The sequence below is a fragment of the Podarcis bocagei genome (assembly GCF_964188305.1).
Source record: "Podarcis bocagei genome assembly, chromosome: 2".
Taxonomy (NCBI): domain Eukaryota; kingdom Metazoa; phylum Chordata; class Lepidosauria; order Squamata; family Lacertidae; genus Podarcis; species Podarcis bocagei.
Window position 1 is genome coordinate 3,364,984 of NC_138126.1, and position 19,579 is coordinate 3,384,562.

Genomic DNA, 19,579 nt, shown 5'->3' on the forward strand with positions numbered 1-19,579 from the left:
CTTTGCTAGCTGAGGCTGCAGCAGCTGTTGCTGGCTACGCAGCGCTTTTTCCGGCTCGCTATGGCTCCCGTCTGTCCCTCCTCGCGTGTAAGCGGCTGCTGCCCGCTTTGCTGGCATGGCTCTCCTTCCCTCCCTCCTCCTCAGCTCCACCCCCTCCTCCTGGCTGTAAAGCAAGCATGAGTGCATTCGCTCTGTAACACGCACAGGCATTTTCCCTTCCTTTCTAGGAGCAAAAAAGTGTGTGTTTTGGAGCGAAAATTACGGTAATTCCCAGCAAGCAATTAGCAGGCTCGCTCCACCTCCTCCTCCTCCCGGCTTTGCTGCTGCTGCTGCTGCTGCTGCTGCTGCTGCTGCGCGGCTCTTTTCCTCCACCGACGGCGCGCTGCGCCTTGGAGAGGTTCCCGCTTCCTCGAGGGGGGCCGGCCAAACGCGCCCCCCAAAATGTTGCGCCCGGTGCGGCCGGCACCCCTGGCACCCCCCACGCTACGCCACTGCCCAAGGGCCATCGAGTCCAATCCCCTGCCAAGCAGGAAACACCATCAGAGCACTCCTGACATATGGTTGTCAAGCCTCTGCTTAAAGACCTCCAAAGTAGGAGACTCCACCACACTCCTTGGCAGCAAATTCCACTGTCGAACAGCTCTTACTGTCAAAGTAAGGACAAAGAGGTAAAGGTGCGGCGGGAAGAGGGAGATTGGAGCGGGCGGGGAGAAAAGGACAGAGAGAGACCCCCCCCCGCAATGCAAGCGCCTTTCTGGGGCCCCATGGGCAGGGGCTCCGATCCGCGCGACCCAGCTGCGAAGTGGGGACCCAACACCTACAGGGATTGCATTGCACGATCTCCTTTGCAGCGGCCCCACCGCTTGAGGGCAAGCGATGCTCAACTGCCCTGGACCCCTGGGGGCGCCTTTGCAGCAACTGGAATGTGATGCCCACCAAGGGGGTCCCGACGAGGACCCCTATCCCCAAGCAGCCCTGGATTTGACCCCAAGACCGAAACATGACGCGCCCCGCTCTCTGCCTTTCCCCGCCTGGCCGGAATCCCTCAAGGCGCTCTTGATGGAGAGAGGGTGTCCATGAAAGGGTTAAAGGAAGTGAAATAGGCCGGGATAAAAGACCCCCCCCTCCCTGCCCGTCTTGGGAGGCTCCTCTGGATGGAGAGGTTGGTGCGCCTGGGAGAGATTTGATTCTGTGCAGAGGGCAAGGAGTGAGCTGGTCGTAGGGGAGACTGTGGGGTGGAGGGAGGAGGGCAGAGGAAATTGGGGGGGCTGAGGGAGGGATAGCAGCAGCCCTGGGGGGGGGAGAGCAGTGGCGTAGCGTGGGTTGTCAGCACCCGGGGCAAGGCAAATAATTTGCGCCCCCTAACCCGTGGATTTTAGCACTCGAGTGTGAGCGCCCCCCCCAGATGTTGCGTCCGGCCCCCCCTGCACCCCCCACGCTACGCCACTGGGGCTGGGGGTGAGCGAAGGAGCCAAGGACCCCCCCCCAAAGGCTCAGCAGGAATTTATTAAATTTATTATTTGCGGAGCCCCCGCGGGCTGAGGCAGCCGAAGCCCCCTCCCCTCAGGCGCCTCCCCGCCCCCTCCTCTCCTTGGGCTGTAGGTGGAGCTCCAGATCTGGGCTTGGCGAGCGCCTCTCCTCCTCCCGGCCGGGTCCAGGGGCTTCCAGCCGCGCTCCGTCCTCGCCCCCCCCCCCCGCGGCTGATACTTGCGCTGAGAGCCGGAGCCAGCGGTGCCCCCTCCAGGCGTCGGTGGCGGCGTTGGCGCTGCTGCAGCGGCTGCTCCTCCTGCGAGCAGTGAGTGGAGCGCAGCCGCAGCGGCGGCAGGGGGCGCGCGCACGCTAGGGCGCAAGGCTGGCGGTGGCGGCGGGGAGCCCGGCGGAGGAAGGAACTTGTCCCTTCCCTCTGGACTCGCGCCCCCCAGATGTTGCGCCCGGTGCGGCCGGCACCCCTGGCACCCCCCACGCTACGCCACTGGGGGAGAGCCCTGCTGAAGAGAGAGAGAGAAGAAGAAGAAGAAGAATTTGGATTTGATATCCCGCTTTATCACTACCCTAAGGAGTCTCAAAGCGGCTAGCATTCCCCTTTTCCCTTCCTCCCCCACAACAAACACTCTGTGAGGTGAGTGGGGCTGAGAGACTTCAGAGAAGTGTGACTGGCTCTCTCTCTAGAGAGAGAGAGAGAGAGAGACTCTTCCTTTTGGAGAGATGTCTCCATCCTTGGGCACTGGAGGAGGACTGTCTGGTGGGTCTGCCTTGGCTTCTCCCTCCTGCCCAGGAATCTGCCACTCTTTCAAGTTGACCAGAGAGAGATGCCTGATCTCTGATTTCCCACTGATTTCCCCACTTCTTTCAGGAAGCTCAATCTTCTCCCCGTTAATCCTCGCAAGCTACTGCATGGCTGGCTGTGGGCCGCCTTTTGTTGTTTAGCTTTAGTCTTGTCCACCTCTTCCTGACCCCCTGGACCAGAGCACACCAGGCACTCCTGTCTTTCACTGCCTCCCGCAGTTTGGTCAGACTGGTAGCTTCGAGAACACTGTCCAGCCATCTCGTCCTCTGTCGTCCCCTTCTCCTTGTGCCCTCCATCTTTCCCAACATCAGGGTCTTTTCCAGGGAGTCTTATCATGAGGTGGCCAAAGTATTGGAGCCTTATCTTCATGATCTGTCCTTCCAGTGAGCACTCAGGGCTGCTTTCCTTCAGAATGGAGAGATTTGATCTTCTTGCAGTCCATGGGACTTTCAAGAGTCTCCTCCAGCACCAGAATTCAAAAGCACCAATTCTTTGGCGATCAGCCTTTTTATGGGTGGGCTGCCTTATACCAAGTCAAACCCTTGGTCCACCTTGGAGAGGAGAAGAGAGAAAAAGGTGGAAGGTCCTGAGAGGGAGGAGGGAGGAGGAGGCCTTCTCCAAAGCGGCTCTTTGCTTCTGGAAGCCCCTCCCAGGAAGTAGCCAGAGTCTTTTTCCTCTCTCTCACGCTCTACCACTCTTTCAAATCAGAACCAGATAAGGCAGTGAAGGTCCTGTGTGAGTGCCTGGAGGCAGTTGGAAGATTGTGGCTAACAGATTGAGGTTGAATCCTGACAAGACAGAACTACTGTTTTGGGGGGACAGGGGGCGGGTAGGTATAGAAGACTCCCTGGTCCTGAATGGGGCAACTGTGCCCCTGAAGGACCAGGTGCCCAGCCTGGGAGTCATTTTGGACTCACAGCTGTCCATGGAGGCGCAGGTCAATTCTGGGTCCAGGGCAGCTCTCTACCAGCTCCATCTGGTACGCAGGATGAGACCCTACCTGCCTGCAGACTTTCTCAACTGGTTATTTTCCGCTCAGACTACTGCCATGCACTCTACGTGGGGCTACCTTTAAAGATTACCCAGAAACTACAACTAATCCAGAATGCAGCAGCTGGACTGGTGACTGGGAGTGGCCACCGAGACCACATAACACCTGAAAGACCTACATTGGCTCCCAGGATGTTTCCGAGCACAATTCAAAGTGTTGGTGCTGATCTTTAAAGCCCTAAACGGCCCAGTATACCTGAAGGAGCATCTCCACCCCCATCATTCAGCCCGGACTCTGAGGCCCAGCACCGAGGGCCTTCTGGCGGTTCCCTCACTACAAGAAGTGAAGTTACAGGGAACCAGACAGAGGGCCTTCTGGGTAGGGGTGCCCACTCTGTGGAAAGCCCAATCAGATGGGCAAGGTATAAGAAAAAAATTATTAATATTAGTATAATTATTATTAAAGGGGCACCGGATGCCTTGTTATACTTTCTTCAAAAGATGAATATTTTGGAATACGTTTCCAGTGGCGTAAATAGCACTTCCGTTTTACTCATTCCACACAGGAGAGAATCTGATCTGCAAGTCTGAGCTCAACTCCTTCCTTGAAACAGAAAAATACAGAGACTTTGAGAGGTAAGTCCTTCCTCTTGCCTGGGAGACTGTATCTTTGTAGGTCTCCTTTCAGTTTGCGGGAACATGAGAAAAGTCCTGCTGGATTAGGATCAGGGCCCACCTCGTCCATCATCCTCTTCTCACAAGGACCAGCCAAGGAGAACCCCCCCCAAGCAGGGCCAACAGCTGTCTCCCCACTCAGGACTCCCAGCCCCTGGGATTCAGATGAATAATTCCTCCGCAGGGTGGGGGGACTAATAGCTGGGAACTGAAGGACTGCTACTGAAATGGTGGGTGGTTCTGAGAAGGTGGACACAATGGAGCCGCCTCAGGAAGTAAATGGTGCAGGATTAGGGAATGTGTGCAGTTGGTTGGAGTGTATCAGGAAGATGTTACACATCACGGAGTAAGGAGGAAACAATACAGATATTTAGCTTTTTTAGAAGATGGAGAAAGCGTGTCCCTCTAGGTTTTGTGCCAGTAGAACTCCCATCATCCCTGGTCGTTGGCCATCCTTGCTTGGGCTGATGGTGCTTTGAGTCCAACCACATCTGGAGGGCCAGAGGTGTCCCACCTCAGCATAGAGGATTCCTCTAGGGGCTCAGACTCACTTGGGAGGTCCAGGTGGGTGTGAGACACGTTTTCAGGGATTATGAATGATACCTAGACTCCAAATCCAAGGTGCCCACACTAAATGAAGGTCTGGATGATACCCTCAAAGAGGTCTGGTTTATATTCCAGAAGACGGCCAACCAGGGAATAGATGTGAAGGTTCTGAACTGAGTTACAATCGAGATTCTGAGTTACAGTTCAGGCTGAGAAATGGAGGCAGGGATCCTAAATGTCATGTAACGATGGTTTCCCCCCTCACGCTCTCTTCTGGTGGAAGCATCTCTGACTGCACCTCCTCTCTCAAAAGTCAGATTCTGTCCTTCCACCCCCTTTTGTTGACATCCATCTGCCTCGAGACACAATGTAGAGTCTCCATGAGGTTGAAGTCAAACAGGGGCGTTAGAAGCACAGACGTGACCCCCGCAGAATACAGGGCAGTGTGTGTGGAGGTCCTGGGCTGCCTACACGACAAGGCCATTTTCTCCAGCAGGGTGGCCCCGTTTAAAAATGCAAAAATCCGGACAGAGTTGATGAGCTTTCTAAAAATACAAATTCTCCCCAAAAGAAGCAGCTTTTGAGCTTTCCTGATGTTTCCCACCATAGAAATCTTCGGAATGTAATGGAGTCGGGCACAGCTTCCCTGTGCTGACTTGAGCCTCACGCTCTCTTCCTGGCTCCAAGCAGAGTATCGCACCAGCGGTTTTGCCTTGTGTGGGTCATAAATCCCAGTCTGTACACAGGCCTCTTGCATAATCTAAGAAGGCTTTATTATGTACAGAAAAAACATCATAAATCACCCCAGAGATCGGGCGGACATTCTCTCCGGCTCAACAGCTAAAAGCGAAAGTAACTCACATGCAAAGAAAGATTCCCGTATGTGAACAAAACCAGGCCTCAGGATGTGAGACGTCACACAGAACTGTTTAACCCTGTAAGTTCTGGTTCTCCTCACAAGAAACGGCAGCCTTGCCATACGTCTGGGTGGACCTTTTGCCGATCTTGTGAAAATCCTCCTGGATGCTATTTTAAACGCTCAATTCCGGGGGGGGGGGGAGCAGACCTATGGCAGCCCTACCTTCTCAACCTTCTTGATATGGTCCAAAGGGAAGCAGAGCAATATCTTTGGCCCCAGGAGTTACCGGAAGGAGGCATACAAGGACTCCACCCAACATGTTGCAATGTATTTGGACTGATAGAAGCTCCATATAAAGCACTCAGGAGTCCAGCTGTGTTGCAAGGAGGGCTTTATTCCAGCTGCAGTCCTGCAGCATCATAAAGTACCATAAATCAGCCTTCCTACATACGGGGGAGAAGCCATTGTGGAGAAGTCAAGCATACCTCTGTATACTAGCTGGCTATAGACCATCGCTTGGGATGCTGACTCCCCACATGAAACTGAGTCAGCATTTCCACTCCTTGATACCCACAACACTCCAACACAATTGTCTTAAGGACGTCACTCCCGATTCTTGTAGGGTTTACTGCTTAGCCTCTTCTTTTCCTGAAGATATTCATGCAAGCCTGCAGAGGTTTAGGATCAGAGTTTTTCTTCTACTGCTTGGCCTCCCTTCCCAGGTTGATGAGCCCCTCAGTTCCCTCTACGGCACTTGCATAAATCACCTGCTTGGCTGTTGGAGTCACTATTGGTCTCGTCTGCTCAATGTGCCAGAGTCTGTCATCGCATGCAGTGAAAGTCCCCGACTCACCAAGGGATTGAGACCCATCAATTATCCTCAACTGGTTTAGTTGACCTGTCGAAGCTTTTCCTGGGTTGTGTCTGCTGTTGCATGCTGATAGCGTCTAGGACCCACAGGTGAGAGTACAGGTTGGGGATTAATGGTGGATCAATCACCCCAGAAGGAGCCCTATATGTCTTCCACGAGAGGTACTATGCTTTTGCGTAAATAAATCCTGTGTCCAGTCAGGCTTCCCTGTGCGTCTCTGTTAGGGAGCTGACCTCGCAGGAGAGCAGAGTAGCAGTGGTCCTGCGTCCGTGTGAGATGAGGGATAAATCAAGTCCAAAGACAGTTCGGTTCTTATCTCTAGAAGCGTTTATTTACAAAGCGTTTATTTACATACACAGACCCTCACAGAACTCCTCGTGCTTCTGGAAGGTTAATGGTTTTGTGAAACCATCAGTGAGGTTCTTGGTTGAGGGACAGTATTTCAGAGCAACTAGCCCCTCATGAACGCTCTGACATACATTCTGGAAACGTATGTCCAAATGTTTGGTCCTCGCCTTGAACTGCCCCGTCTCGGCCAATTTGAGGCATGGTTGATTGTCTTCATGCACCACAACGGGCAGACAATTCTCTCCACAGATTTCTTCGACCAAACACACATAGAACTCCAGCTCTCTGCAAACCTCTGATAGCGCACTGAACTCAGCTTCAGTAGATGAAAGCGCTATGAGACTTTGCTTCCGGGACCTCCACCCAACTACTGAGTCCCCAAACTTCACCACTAAACCTGACACTGATTTGCGGTCCTCAAGGTTAGCCCAACTCGAATCCACCCACGCGGTCAGCTTGACACCACCCTCAGCTGACATCTTGAGGCAAAAGTCTTTGGTATCTTGCAGGTAACGTAGCACCCGCTTAATACCATTCCAGGCCTGCACACTAGGACTTGAAGCCTCTCTACTGAGCAGATTGACAGCAAATGCTATGTCTGGTCTGCTCCACTGTGACAGATACAACAGACTACCCAGAGCTGACTGAAAGAGTTCAGTATTTTCGAACACCACGCGTTCTACTTGCTGACACTCCTTCACGTATCCAGCCTCCAGGGTGATCTGGCACCTGCACAATCAGACATCCTGAACTTCTCAAGCAACTGTTCAATCTTACCTTTCTGGCGAAGCAAAAAGCTTCCATCACTTGCTCTTGTGATCTCTACGCCTAAATAGGACTTGACATCTCCAAGCTGCTTTAGCTTGAACCACTTTCCAAACTCTTTAGCAAACTTCTCCACCTGTTCACCTGTCTGTGCCATGATCAAGATATCATCAACAAACACCTGAACCACTTGCTGTTTCAAGCCTGAATCTCTAATGTAAAGACAACTGCCTGCAAGAGACAGTCTCTTGGAGACTTTGGCTTTCCCAGAGCTCTTGGAACGGCCTGCACCCCCACTCCTGGGTGCATAGCTTCCTGAGGAACGGACTGCAACTGCCTTCCTCTTCCCAGCTCTTAGCCCCTCTCCCGGACCATCACACAGACGTGTTGAAGCATTGCAACAGCTTCCAGGAACAGTCCCAACCCCCTCTGGGCTTAGTGCTCTCTCTGGGCATCTTCTAGCCCCCTCTGGTGTGGCCCCCGCTGAGGCCTGACATGCCGTCTTCAGTGCCCGCCATGCGACCCAGGGCTTCCTCCCTTGGAGCTTTGGCAACAGCCAAGCCTCAACGCTGGCCCTCAAAATGGCTAGCACCCTTTGCTCTTTCTCCAGAGCATCAGCCACGTCTGCTTCACAAGCTTCCACTGCTCCTGCAGACTTCTCACTGGGCTGGGCAAGGACTGAATCGGCCTGGGTGCATTCCCACAGCTGATTTCCCTCCAGCCAATAATACATGCGCTTGCTCCAGGCCTCCCAATTGGCCCCATTCAGTCTTTCACCGGGGTAGCTGTCTTGGCCTTGCTGTGGCTGAGCAGCAGCCATCTTCCTTTTTTTTAAAAAAGATATTTATTAAAGTTTCGAATAATAAAACAGACTTCACAAGACACAGTAAGAAAAAAGAAAAAACACCCCTCAAAAATCAGAAAAAAACCAAAAAAACCAAAGAGAAAAAGTACATAAAAAGACATAAAAAAGAAAAAACCATTTTCTCAGATGTTATTCTCATAATCTTCTTTCCAGACTCCCTCACATCTCCCTTTTCTGCATTCCCCTTTTACAAGGTTTTGTTCAGCAATACCTCACCTTTTTTAAAAAAAATCTTATTTCATATTATACCTTTCCACTATTATGTCTCCAATTTTTCCCCATTTTTCATTTTGTTTAGGTTTGACATAATGTTGTTCTGACTTCACCTCTGTTCTGATAACCTTTTTTACATTCAGCTGAATCACTAATACCCCGTTGTCTTTATACCCCGCAACATTCTAACATTCATACAGTTTGCAGTACTTTTGCAGATAGTCTTTAAATTTCTTCCAGTCCTCTTCCACCAGCTCTTCTCCCAGGTCTCGGATTCTGCCAGTCATCTCTGCCAGTTCCATATAGTCTATCATTTGCATCTGCCATTCTTCCAGGGTGGGTAAATCTTGAGTCTTCCAGTGCTTTGCAATAAGTATTCTTGCTGCTGTTACTGCATACATGAAAAGATTTCTATCCTTTTTAAACACCATTTGGCCAACAATGCCCAAAAGGAAGGCCTCTGGTTTCTTAGGAAAGGTATATTTAAATACCCTTTTCAATTCATTATATATCATTTCCCAGAAAGCCTTAACCCTAGGGCATGTCCACCAAAGGTGGAAGAATGTTCCCTCAGTTTCTTTACATTTCCAACACTTATTGTCTGGCAAATGGTATATTTTTGCAAGCTTGACTGGGGTCATGTACCACCTATATATCATTTTCATAATGTTTTCTTTCAAGGCATTACATGCCGTGAACCTTACTCCGGTGGTCCATAACCGTTCCCAGTCAGCAAATATAATGTTATAACCAATATCTTGAGCCCACTTTATCATAGCTGATTTAACTGTTTCATCCTGAGTGTTCCATTTTAACAGCAAGTTATACATTCTTGATAGTACCTTAGTTTTAGGTTCTAACACTTCTGTTTCCAGTTTCAATTTTTCCACCTGGAAACCTGTTTTTTTGTCCTCATTAAAGACCTCCCTGATCTGGCAGTAGTGTAACCAATCTCGCACTTTATCTTTTAGTTTATCAAAACTCTGCAATCTCCAAGTGTCTCCATCATTTTCTAATCTCCCAATATTTTGGCCAGTTGGCCTCCATATTGAGTCTTTTCTGAGCCTTAGCTTCCATTGGTGACAACCATCTTGGGGTCTTATTTTCCAATAAATCTTTATATCTTGTCCAGACATTAAATATTGCTTTCCTGACAATATGGTTCTTAAATGCTTTATGAGCTTTAACCTTGTCGTACCACAAATAATGCATGCCATCCAAACACATTGTTAAACCCTTCCAAATCCAAAGTGTCAGTGTTCTCTAGAAGTAGCCAATCTTTCAACCAGCAGAAGGCTGCTGCTTCATAATACAGTTTCAGGTCTGGCAGGGCAAACCCCCCTCTTTCTTTAGCATCAGTGAGTATTTTAAATTTTATTCTGGGCTTTTTGCCCTGCCAGACAAACTTAGAGATGTCTCTCTGCCACCTCTTGAAACAATCCATCTTGTCCACAATCTGTAGAGTCTGGAACAAAAACAACATTTTTGGCAATACATTCATTTCTATAGCGGCAATTCGACCCAACAAGGAAAGCTTCAATTTTGACCAAATTTCTAAATCTTTTTTGATTTCTGACCAGCATTTTTCATAGTTATCTTTAAATAAGTTCAAATTTTTAGCCGTTATGTTCACCCCTAGATATTTCACCTTTTTAACCACGTTTAACTCTGTCTCCTTCTGAAACCTTTCTTTTTCCGTAGTTGTCAAGTTTTTCTCCAAAACCTTAGTTTTTTGTTTATTTAATTTAAATCCCGCCACCCGACCAAGTTCTTGAATCAATTCTAAAACTCTTTTTGTACTAGATTATGGCTCCTGTAGTGTCAAAACCAGGTCATCTGCAAAAGCCTTTAATTTATATTGTTTAGCTCCGACCTGAATTCCTTCAATCAACCTGTCCCTTCTGATCATGTTCAAGAGCACCTCCAGGACCGAAATAAATAGCAGTGGAGAGATAGGGCAACCCTGTCGTGTTCCTTTCTCAATTTTAAACTCTCCTGTCACCACATTGTTAACTATCAATTTTGCTTTTTGTTCTGAATAAATTCCATCTATACCATTTTCAAACCCCCGTCCCACTCCCATCCCTTTAAGATTTTTCTTCATAAAAATCCAAGAAATATTGTCAAAGGCTTTCTCTGCATCAATAAAGATCAGTACTGCTTTTGTATTAGTGTTCATTTGTAATAGTTCCAAAGTGTCAATAATGTTCCTTGTGTTATCAACAAATGTCTGCCTGGGAGAAAGCCTGCCTGGTCTTTATGAATCACTTCATTTAACACTTTCTTTAGTCTGTTAGCTAAAATATCTGCAAAAATTTTGTAATCCACATTTAAAAGGGAAATGGGGCGGTAGTTCTTAAGTTGTGTCTTTTCAGTTTCAGATTTAGGTATAAGTGTGATGAAAGCTTCTTTCCACGACTTCGGTGCCTTCTTCCCCTCCATAATCTCGTTACAAACCTCCTTCAGTGGTTGAATCAAATAGTCCTTCAAAGTCCTATAATACTTGGAGGTTAACCCATCCGGCCCTGGAGATTTACCCAATTGCATGTTCTGAATGGCACCTTCAATCTCTTGTTCTGTTATTTTGTAATTCAATATTGTCTTGTTTTCTTGGGATAGTTCTGATAATCCGTTGTTTCTTAAAAATTGATCTATCTCAATCTCCTTTTGCGGCCCTTGGGTATAAGGTTGTTTAAAATATCTCTGGAAGCATTTTCTGATCTCCACAGGGTTCTGAATGTTTCTCCCTTCAATCTCTAAGTTAGTAACTGTATTCAATTTCTGTCTTTTTTTCAACTGCCATGCTAGCAGTTTCCCACATTTATTTGCCGATTCAAAAGTCCTTTGTCTCATTTGTTTAATTTTCCATTCAACTTCCTGGTTTATCAGTTTTGTATATTGTGCTTGATAGAGTTTAATTTCTCTCAAGATCTCCTGTGACTTTGGTTTCGATCTTAGTTTTTTCTCTCCTTTTATTTTTTCCAAAATCTTATCTTTTTTCTCATTCAAAGCTCTTTTCTTTACCGCATTCTGTTGTATCAGAAACCCCTTCATGACTGCCTTGCTTGCATCCCAGATTACTCTTTTTCAACTGTAGTTTTCAAAATTATTTCAAAATAATCACGCAAATTCTTTTGGGCCTTCTTAACTATCTCCTGGTCTCTTAATAAGGTGTAATTCATCTTCCATCTGAAGGAACCAGTTGAAATTAGTCTCATTTCCATCTTTACTGCATTGTGGTTGGAGCAGGTTTTTGGGCAGATTTCCACCTTTCTAATCTTGGGTGCCAGACCTCTAGTTATCCATATTTGGTCGATTCTTGTCCATGTCATTTTGGCTTCAGAAAAGAATGTCCCCTCTCTTCCTAAGGGGTTCTTTGTTCTCCAGATGTCAATTAGATCCATATTGTCAGTTAATTCAAAGAAAGTCTTTGGTAGTCTGCCTTCTTTTGTCATACTTTGGCTTTGTGCTTTATCCATGTTCGTAGATACCACCCCATTCATGTCGCCCATCATAATGATGTTGTTATAGTCCATGTAGTCCAACATTATATCATGCAGCTTCTTGTAGAATTCCGATTTCCCCTCATTTGGTGCATAAATCCCCCAAATCAAAAAATTTTCTCCTTGTGTTTGAATTTCAATAGCCAAAATTCTTCCTTGCTCATCTTTAAAAAGAAATTTAGGTGATAGGCCTTCTTTTGCATAAATCACAACTCCTCTCTTTTTCACTCTGTCAGATGATATAAATTCTTGGCCTAGTCTCTTGTTGATTAGCACCTTCCTGTGCAGCCTAATCACGTGTGTTTCCTGTAAACAGATAATGTCCAATTGTTCCTTTTTTAATAAATGAAAAATCTTCCTTCTTTACTCTGGAGAGTTGAAACCATGAATGTTCCAACTTAGAAGTTGCAGAGACATGTTGGGCTATTTATTCTTTCACCTGGGGTGGTATCACTTCCAATTCGTCAGTACCCTGAGGTGTAGGTGTCAAACTTGATAGTTCATGTCCTAAGGCTCCAAGTTCCCCTCCGATCCCTTTCTGAAGGTCTTCTCCGTGGTCGTTCAAGAATTTTTATTTGTCATCCACTGTCTTGATTTTAACTTTCTTACCCCTAAAGGTGAAGGAAAGTCCCTGGGGGAACTCCCACCTGAATGCAATTCCGTTGCTTCTCAATAATTTCGCCAGATCTCCGTAGCTAGATCTGAGATCCAGTAAGTGTTTAGGGATATCCTTGTAAATTTCCACTTTCAAATCCTGAATTTCAAGTGTCTTTTGAAAATGTGCACTCAGTATCTTGTCTCTCTCTGCCTTTGTTCTGAGAGAGATCAGGCAGTCTCTGAACTTGCCTTTCCTCCCTCCTTTTCCAAGTCTGAATGCACTTACAATTTTAAAGTCCTTATCTTCTTCCAAAGACCAATATTCAGTGAATTCTTTTGTCAAATATTCAGTTAAATCTCCTTTTTCAAGTTCTGGAACTGATCTCAGCCTCAGATTATTCTCCTTGCTTTTTAAATCTATCATAGACAGGTATGCTTGGTGCTCATCAATCTGTTTGCACATAGGTTTTACTTCCTCATGCACGGCCTCTGCTTTCTGTTTTGCCTCCTCGGCTAGTTTACGATTTTCTGTAGTGGCTTCCAAAAGTTTCCCAATTGATTGTGCATTTAAAGCAACTTGTTGAGTCAGATGATTAATACTAACTGTATTTTGGTCAATTTTAGAAGATTGTTCAGTCACTTGGTTACTCAGGCCTTCCAATTTTTCATAGATTTTTTCCAATAATGAAGTTATGTCCCCACCTGCGGCCATTCCCTCCAGCCTAGCTTGCTCTGTCTCTTCCTCCTGTGCCGCAGAAATAGTGGGAACAGATGATCTGCGCAATTGTGAGATTAGGGTAGCTAGTTGTGATCTAGTTTTAGCTGATCTTGTTCTCCCAGTTCCACTCATTCCACTTCTGTCTATGATTCAAAGTCAGTCAAATTGCAATTCCCGTGGGAATCCACAAGTCCCCAAATAAGAGAAAAACAACCCCCGGTAGTTGTAGACTTTCAAAGCTCCTCTAGGGGGAGTTTAAATATATCCTACAAAGAAAAAAGTTGTTGTTCATGCAAAGATTCCAAATTAATCCACATGCCTTTACAAGTTAGTGACGGTATCAGACAGCTTCAAAGTCTCAAAAAGTCCTCCAGTTTTTTTAGCCTTAGCAGAGTTGGTCTCAGGTTAGTCACAATGTCTCTAGAAAGTGCCAGTTTCAATATAACAAATCAGCTGCAATGCAATGTAACAGTCCAATGTAACAAAGACAGTCAGTCCAAAATTCCAATAGTCTGGCAGCCCGGCTGCCTGGGTTTCTTGAAAAAGAAAGTTTTATAAATCCATAGAGGAAGAGGAAAAAAGGTTAAAAGGAATATCCACCAGTATAAGGTAAAGTCCGCAAACATAAAAGGTGTAAAACAGTTCAGTTGTTGCCAAGATTATTTCCTTTTAAAGATCTCAAATTCAAAGGCATTAGAAGTTTCTGTCTTTGCTTTGATCTTTAAGCAGAGCCGGGAGACGGACTTCCTGGTTGCGTCTCCCGCAGTGCCAAATTTCAAATTTGGACCCGATAATTAAGCTTCACTTACTCACGGGAAGTTTCCTTTAGAGCCGAATGGTCCCAGGAAAAGGGTCAGCGCTCACCGACAGCAGCTTAGCGGCTTCACTCCTCAGAAAGAGCGATCGACTCACAGCACCGCGCCAGCCCTTTCACGCTCCGGAGCCCCTTACGGGGTTCCTTTGACGTTTCAGGGGGCGCTCCCGGTGCCCGCCAAGTCCCACGGCCACAGGCTAACGCTGCCTGTGGTTTTCCGAGCTGGGTCTCTGCTTCGCCGTAGCAGACGACCCGTTTCTGCAGGAGCTTCCTCTTCACAAAGTAAAGAGGACCGCCATTGCCGTTCGCGCTGCCCCCAGAAGTCAGCAGCAGCCATCTTCCACCCACCAGGGCTTTAAGCGTACTCACACGTTTGCCAGCAAGCTGGACCTCTGAAACAGCCGTCTTTCCTGGCTTTTGGCTCCGCTCTCCAGCATTCCTCACTGCCCTTCCTGGCAGGAGCTTTCAGCGACATAACGCTGGCAGTCTTCCTCCCTTCTCACACTTGTCAGGAAACGCGGAACTTCCATAACCTATGCTTTTGCGTAAATAAATCCTGCGTCCAGTCAGGCTTCCCTGTGCGTCTCTGTTAGGGAGCTGACCTGGCAGGAGAGCAGAGTAGCAGCGGTCCTGCGTCCGTGTGAGATGAGGGATAAATCAAGTCCAAAGACAGTTTGGTTCTTATCTCTAGAAGCGTTTATTTACAAAGCAGTAAATCCATCAGAAACTTCCGACATTTCTCACTGTGCTCCAAAAGCACACACACACAGCCTCCAAGCTGAGCTGTGTCTCAGCCAGAATTGAAAGCAAGTCTGGAGAGTGACACAGACTGTGACGTGCTTCTCTGCGTCAAGCTCCTCCCAGATACAGGACACCATGGAGTTTTAACCCTGTCAGCTCCAAACTCCACAGCCCCAACACCCCATGACATAATACTATTAATGTATTTGATAGATCAGAAATAAATTTGTGTCTCCAGCAATAAAAGTAACAGCTTCATCCTATGAATGAATCAGTGCTAAATATCCAAGGCTGAAGTTTCCATTAAGTGCAGTTATATATTGATGTTTAATATCGACCTTCTTCAGTGTGACACAGATTCCGCCTTGAAATAGAGGAGGTACGTCCAGGAGTGAGGCAAATGGAGAAAGGACAGTGAGAGAGGCCTGGGCAGAGAATTTACACTAGGATAATAATAATAATAATAATAATAATTTATTATTTATACCCCGCCCATCTGGCTGGGCCTCCCCAGCCACTCTGGGCGGCTTCCTGTGGGCGGATAGTCCTGTGTCAGAAAATGGGAACGAGATCTGGTGGCACATCATAATTATAAATACTAATTGGGATGACTGCTAATTGAACTTGATGTGTGTCATATTCCTTTGTTCTCTCCCTTGAAACACCAACAGGATTTTGTCTCCCTGCACTCTGAGGCAGACGATGGAGAAGACAGGCAAGAGTTCTGGGGGGCCATCTGTAAATTCAAAAGGAATAATGAAGAAACCATTTGAATGTATAGAGTGTGGAAAGAGCTTCAGTCAAAGTGAGAAACTTCAACAACATCATCGAACTCACACAGGGGAGAAACCATTTAAATGTATAGAGTGTGGAAAGAGCTTCAGTCAAAGGGGACACTTAAGACAACATCAACGAACTCACACAGGTGAGAAACCATTTGAATGTATAGAGTGTGGAAAGAGCTTCAGTCAAAGTGAGAAACTTCGACTACATCATCGAACTCACACAGGGGAGAAACCATTTGAATGTATAGAGTGTGGAAAGAGCTTCAGTCAAAGGGGACACTTAAGACAACATCAACGAACTCACACAGGTGAGAAACCATTTGAATGTATAGAGTGTGGAAAGAGCTTCAGTCAAAGTGAGAAACTTCGACTACATCATCGAACTCACACAGGGGAGAAACCATTTGAATGTATAGAGTGTGGAAAGAGCTTCAGTCAAAGGGAAAACTTAAGACGACATCAACGAACTCACACAGGGGAAAAACCATTTGAATGTATAGAGTGTGGAAAGAGCTTCAGTCTAAGGGCAAACCTTAGAATACATCAGCGAACTCACACAGGGGAGAAACCATTCAGATGTATAGAGTGTGGAAAGAGCTTCTCTAATAGTGGGAAACTTCGAGGACATCATCTAACTCACACAGGGGAGAAACCATTCAGATGTATAGAGTGTGGAAAGAGCTTCTCTAATAGTGGGAAACTTCGACGACATCAACAAACTCACACAGGGGAAAAACCATTTAAATGTATAGAGTGTGGAAAGAGCTTCAGTCAAAGTGGACACTATAGACTGCATCAACGAACTCACACAGTGGAGAAAGCATTTAAATGTATAGAGTGTGGAAAGAGCTTCAGTCAAAGTGAGAAACTTCAACAACATCATCGAACTCATACAGGGGAGAAACCATTTAAATGTATAGAGTGTGGGAAAAGTTTCAATAAAAGTGGACACTATAGAGAACATCAGCGAACTCACACAGGGGAAAAACCATTCAAATGTATAGAGTGTGGAAAGAGCTTCAGTCAAAGTGGACACTATAGAGAACATCAGCGAACTCACACAGGGGAAAAACCATTTAAATGTATAGAGTGTGGAAAGAGCTTCAGTCTAAGTGAAACCCTTAGAAAACATCAGCAAACTCACACAGGGGAGAAACCATTTAAATGTATAGAGTGTGGGAAAAGTTTCAATACAAGTGGACACTATAGAGAACATCAGCGAACTCACACAGGGGAAAAACCATTCAAATGTATAGAGTGTGGAAAGAGCTTCAGTCAAAGTGGACAATATAGACAACATCAACGAACTCACACAGGAGAAAAACCATTTAAATGTATAGAGTGTGGAAAGAGCTTCAGTCAGAGTGGAGACCTTAGAAAACATCAGCGAACTCACACAGGGGAGAAACCATTTAATTGTATGCAGTGTGGGAAAACCTTCAGTCAAAGGGGACACTTAAGAGAACATCAACGAACTCACACAGGGGAAAAACCATTTGAATGTATAGAGTGTGGAAAGAGCTTCAGTCAAAGTGGACAATGTAAACGACATCAACGAACACACATGGGAAAAACCATTTGAATGTATAGAGTGTGGAAGGAGCTTCAGTTGAAGTGAAAACTCTTTGCTATTTGCTGTTTAGTAGCGCTGCAGAGAGCTTGCTGGGGAGACCATGCATTAAAAAGGGACTCAAAAATAACTTAAACAAGGTTTTAATAACAATAACAAAAACTCCTTGTACACTAAATACATCAACAACAAACCAGACCCAACCACCAACCCACCCCCCAGGGTAATGAGGGAGCTAGTTGCTGCTCATTATATACTATGCCCAAATGCTGACACAGCTTGATTAACCCACCTCAGTAGCACCTGCTATGTTTCACAGCTGTAAGACTGGGTCTCGTTTTTTGCCCTGGCTCTGGCCCTTAAAGACATAAACAACTTGTGAAACAATAACGAACCTTCACATTTTAAAGTGACCATTCAACATTTCTCCTGCGGTTCATTATTGTGGAACAAAAACATGAAGCATATTTTGTATAAATATAATTCATAACATAATTCATTCCATGCAAATTGAGAAGGGCAGAAATGGATCTTTGTGGAGAGACAAATAATGGTTTGTGTCTGGGACCTCCATTCAAATGGACAACCGTTATAACAAAACACCATACCAGACACACCCCTGCAATTATTTTGTTCCACTGCATGAGATGCATCGCAGAAAATTTCAAAACCTTTGTCAATACTTGTAAACTGCAACCTATAATGTTTGGTATGTTTAAGGTACATTACCACTCTCTTAAGAGCAGAGAAACATTGCGTAGTGGGCTTTCCCACAAATTTTGCAGAAAGTGAAAAGCGTAAGTTATATCTGGTCTTGAGATTCTTTGAATGAAATTTAGCTTGCCTATAGCTGAACAATACAAAGTTTTGTTAGGAAATGGCTTATCTTCACCTGTAAAGGTGAAACCACACACCATAGGTGTTTCCTTCTCATTTGCATTTTCTAAACATAGCATTTCAACAAGATCATCAATTTTTGCAGTTTGATGAACCAGGAAAGATCCATTTTTGCCCTTCTCAATTTGCATGGATAAGTAATTTTTAGCTATGCCTAATTCCACCATTTGAGCCAGACATCCTGGAGACCCTGAGCCAGACATCCTGTAGAGTGAAGTCAAATGGGCCTTAGAAAGCACTGCAAATAACAAGACCAATGAAAGTGATGCTATTCAAGCTGAACTATTTAAAATAAATAAATTAATAATAATAATAATAATAATAATAATTTATTATTTATACCCCGCCCATCTGGCTGGGTTTCCCCAGCCACTCTGGGCGGCTTCCAGCTGAATATTAAAAACAGTACAGCATCAAACATTAAAAACTTCCCTAAAGAGGGCTGTCTTCAGATGACTTTTAAAAGTAAAATAGTTGTTTATTGCTTTGACATCTGCTGGGAGGGTGTTCCACAGGGCAGGCGCCACTACCGAGAAGGCCCTCTGCCTGGTTCCCTGTAACCTTACTTCTTGCAATGAGGGAACTGCCAGAAGGCCATCGGTGCTGGATCTCAGTGTCCGGGCTGAACGATGGGGGTGGATACGCTCTTTCAGGTATACTGGACCGAGGCCGTTTAGGGCTTTAAAGGTCAGCACCGACACTTTGAATTGTGCTCGGAAACGTACTGGGAGCCAATGCAGATCTCTCAGAACCGGTGTTATGTTGTCCCGGCGGCCACTTCCATTCACCAGTCTAGCTGCCGCATTCTGGATTAATTGCAGTTTCCGGGTCACCTTCAAAGGTAGCCTCACATAGAGCGCGTTGTAGTAGTCCAAGCGGGAGATAACTAGAGCATGCACCACTCTGGCAAGACAGTCCGCGGGCAGGTAGGGTCTTAGCCTGCGTACCAGGTGGAGCTGGTAGACCGCTGCCCTGGACACAGAATTAACCTGTGCTTCTACGGACAGCTGTGAGTCCAAAATGACTCCCAGGCTGCGCACCTGGTCCTTAAGGGCACAGTTACCCCATTCAGGACCAAGGAATCCCCCACACCCACCCGCCCCCTGTCCCCCAAAAACAGTACTTCTGTCTTGTCAGGATTCAACCTCAATCTGTTAGCCGCCATCCATCCTCCAACAGCCTCCAGGCACTCACACAGGACCTTCACCGCCTTCACTGGTTCTGATTTAAAGGAGAGGAAATTTTAAAAGATGATGCTGTTAAGGTGCTACACTCAATATGCCAGCAAGTTTGGAAAACTCAGCAGTGGCCAGAGGATTGGAGAAGATCAGTCTACATCCCAATCCCAAAGAAAGGCAGTGCCAAAGAATGCTCCAACTACCGCACAATTACACTCATTTCACACGCGAGCAAGGTTATGCTTCAAATTCTACAAGGCAGGCTTAAGCAGTATGTGGACCGAGAACTCCCAGAAGTGCAAGCTGCATTTAGAAGAGGCAGAGGAACCAGAGACCAAATTGCAAACATGCACTGGA

At 46.3% G+C, this 19,579-nt stretch overlaps 1 protein-coding gene across 3 annotated transcripts; it reads left to right on the forward strand.

Moving 5' to 3' along the window:
- Nucleotides 1-512: 512 nt before the first annotated feature.
- Nucleotides 513-17,603, forward strand: LOC308580610 (uncharacterized protein). Of its 3 annotated transcripts, XM_081182519.1 has the most exons (4): nucleotides 513-668; nucleotides 3,844-3,913; nucleotides 6,080-6,317; nucleotides 15,464-17,603. In XM_081182519.1, the coding sequence occupies exons 3-4, from the start codon at nucleotides 6,292-6,294 to the stop codon at nucleotides 17,157-17,159; spliced, it is 1,722 nt and encodes a 573-aa protein (XP_081038645.1). In that variant the 5' UTR covers nucleotides 513-668; nucleotides 3,844-3,913; nucleotides 6,080-6,291; the 3' UTR covers nucleotides 17,160-17,603. The 3 variants fall into 3 exon arrangements, with proteins under 3 accessions (XP_081038645.1, XP_081038646.1, XP_081038644.1); XM_081182520.1 differs by lacking the exon at nucleotides 6,080-6,317; XM_081182518.1 differs by lacking the exon at nucleotides 6,080-6,317 and having other exon boundaries at nucleotides 529-654.
- The last annotated feature ends 1,976 nt before the right edge of the window (nucleotides 17,604-19,579 follow it).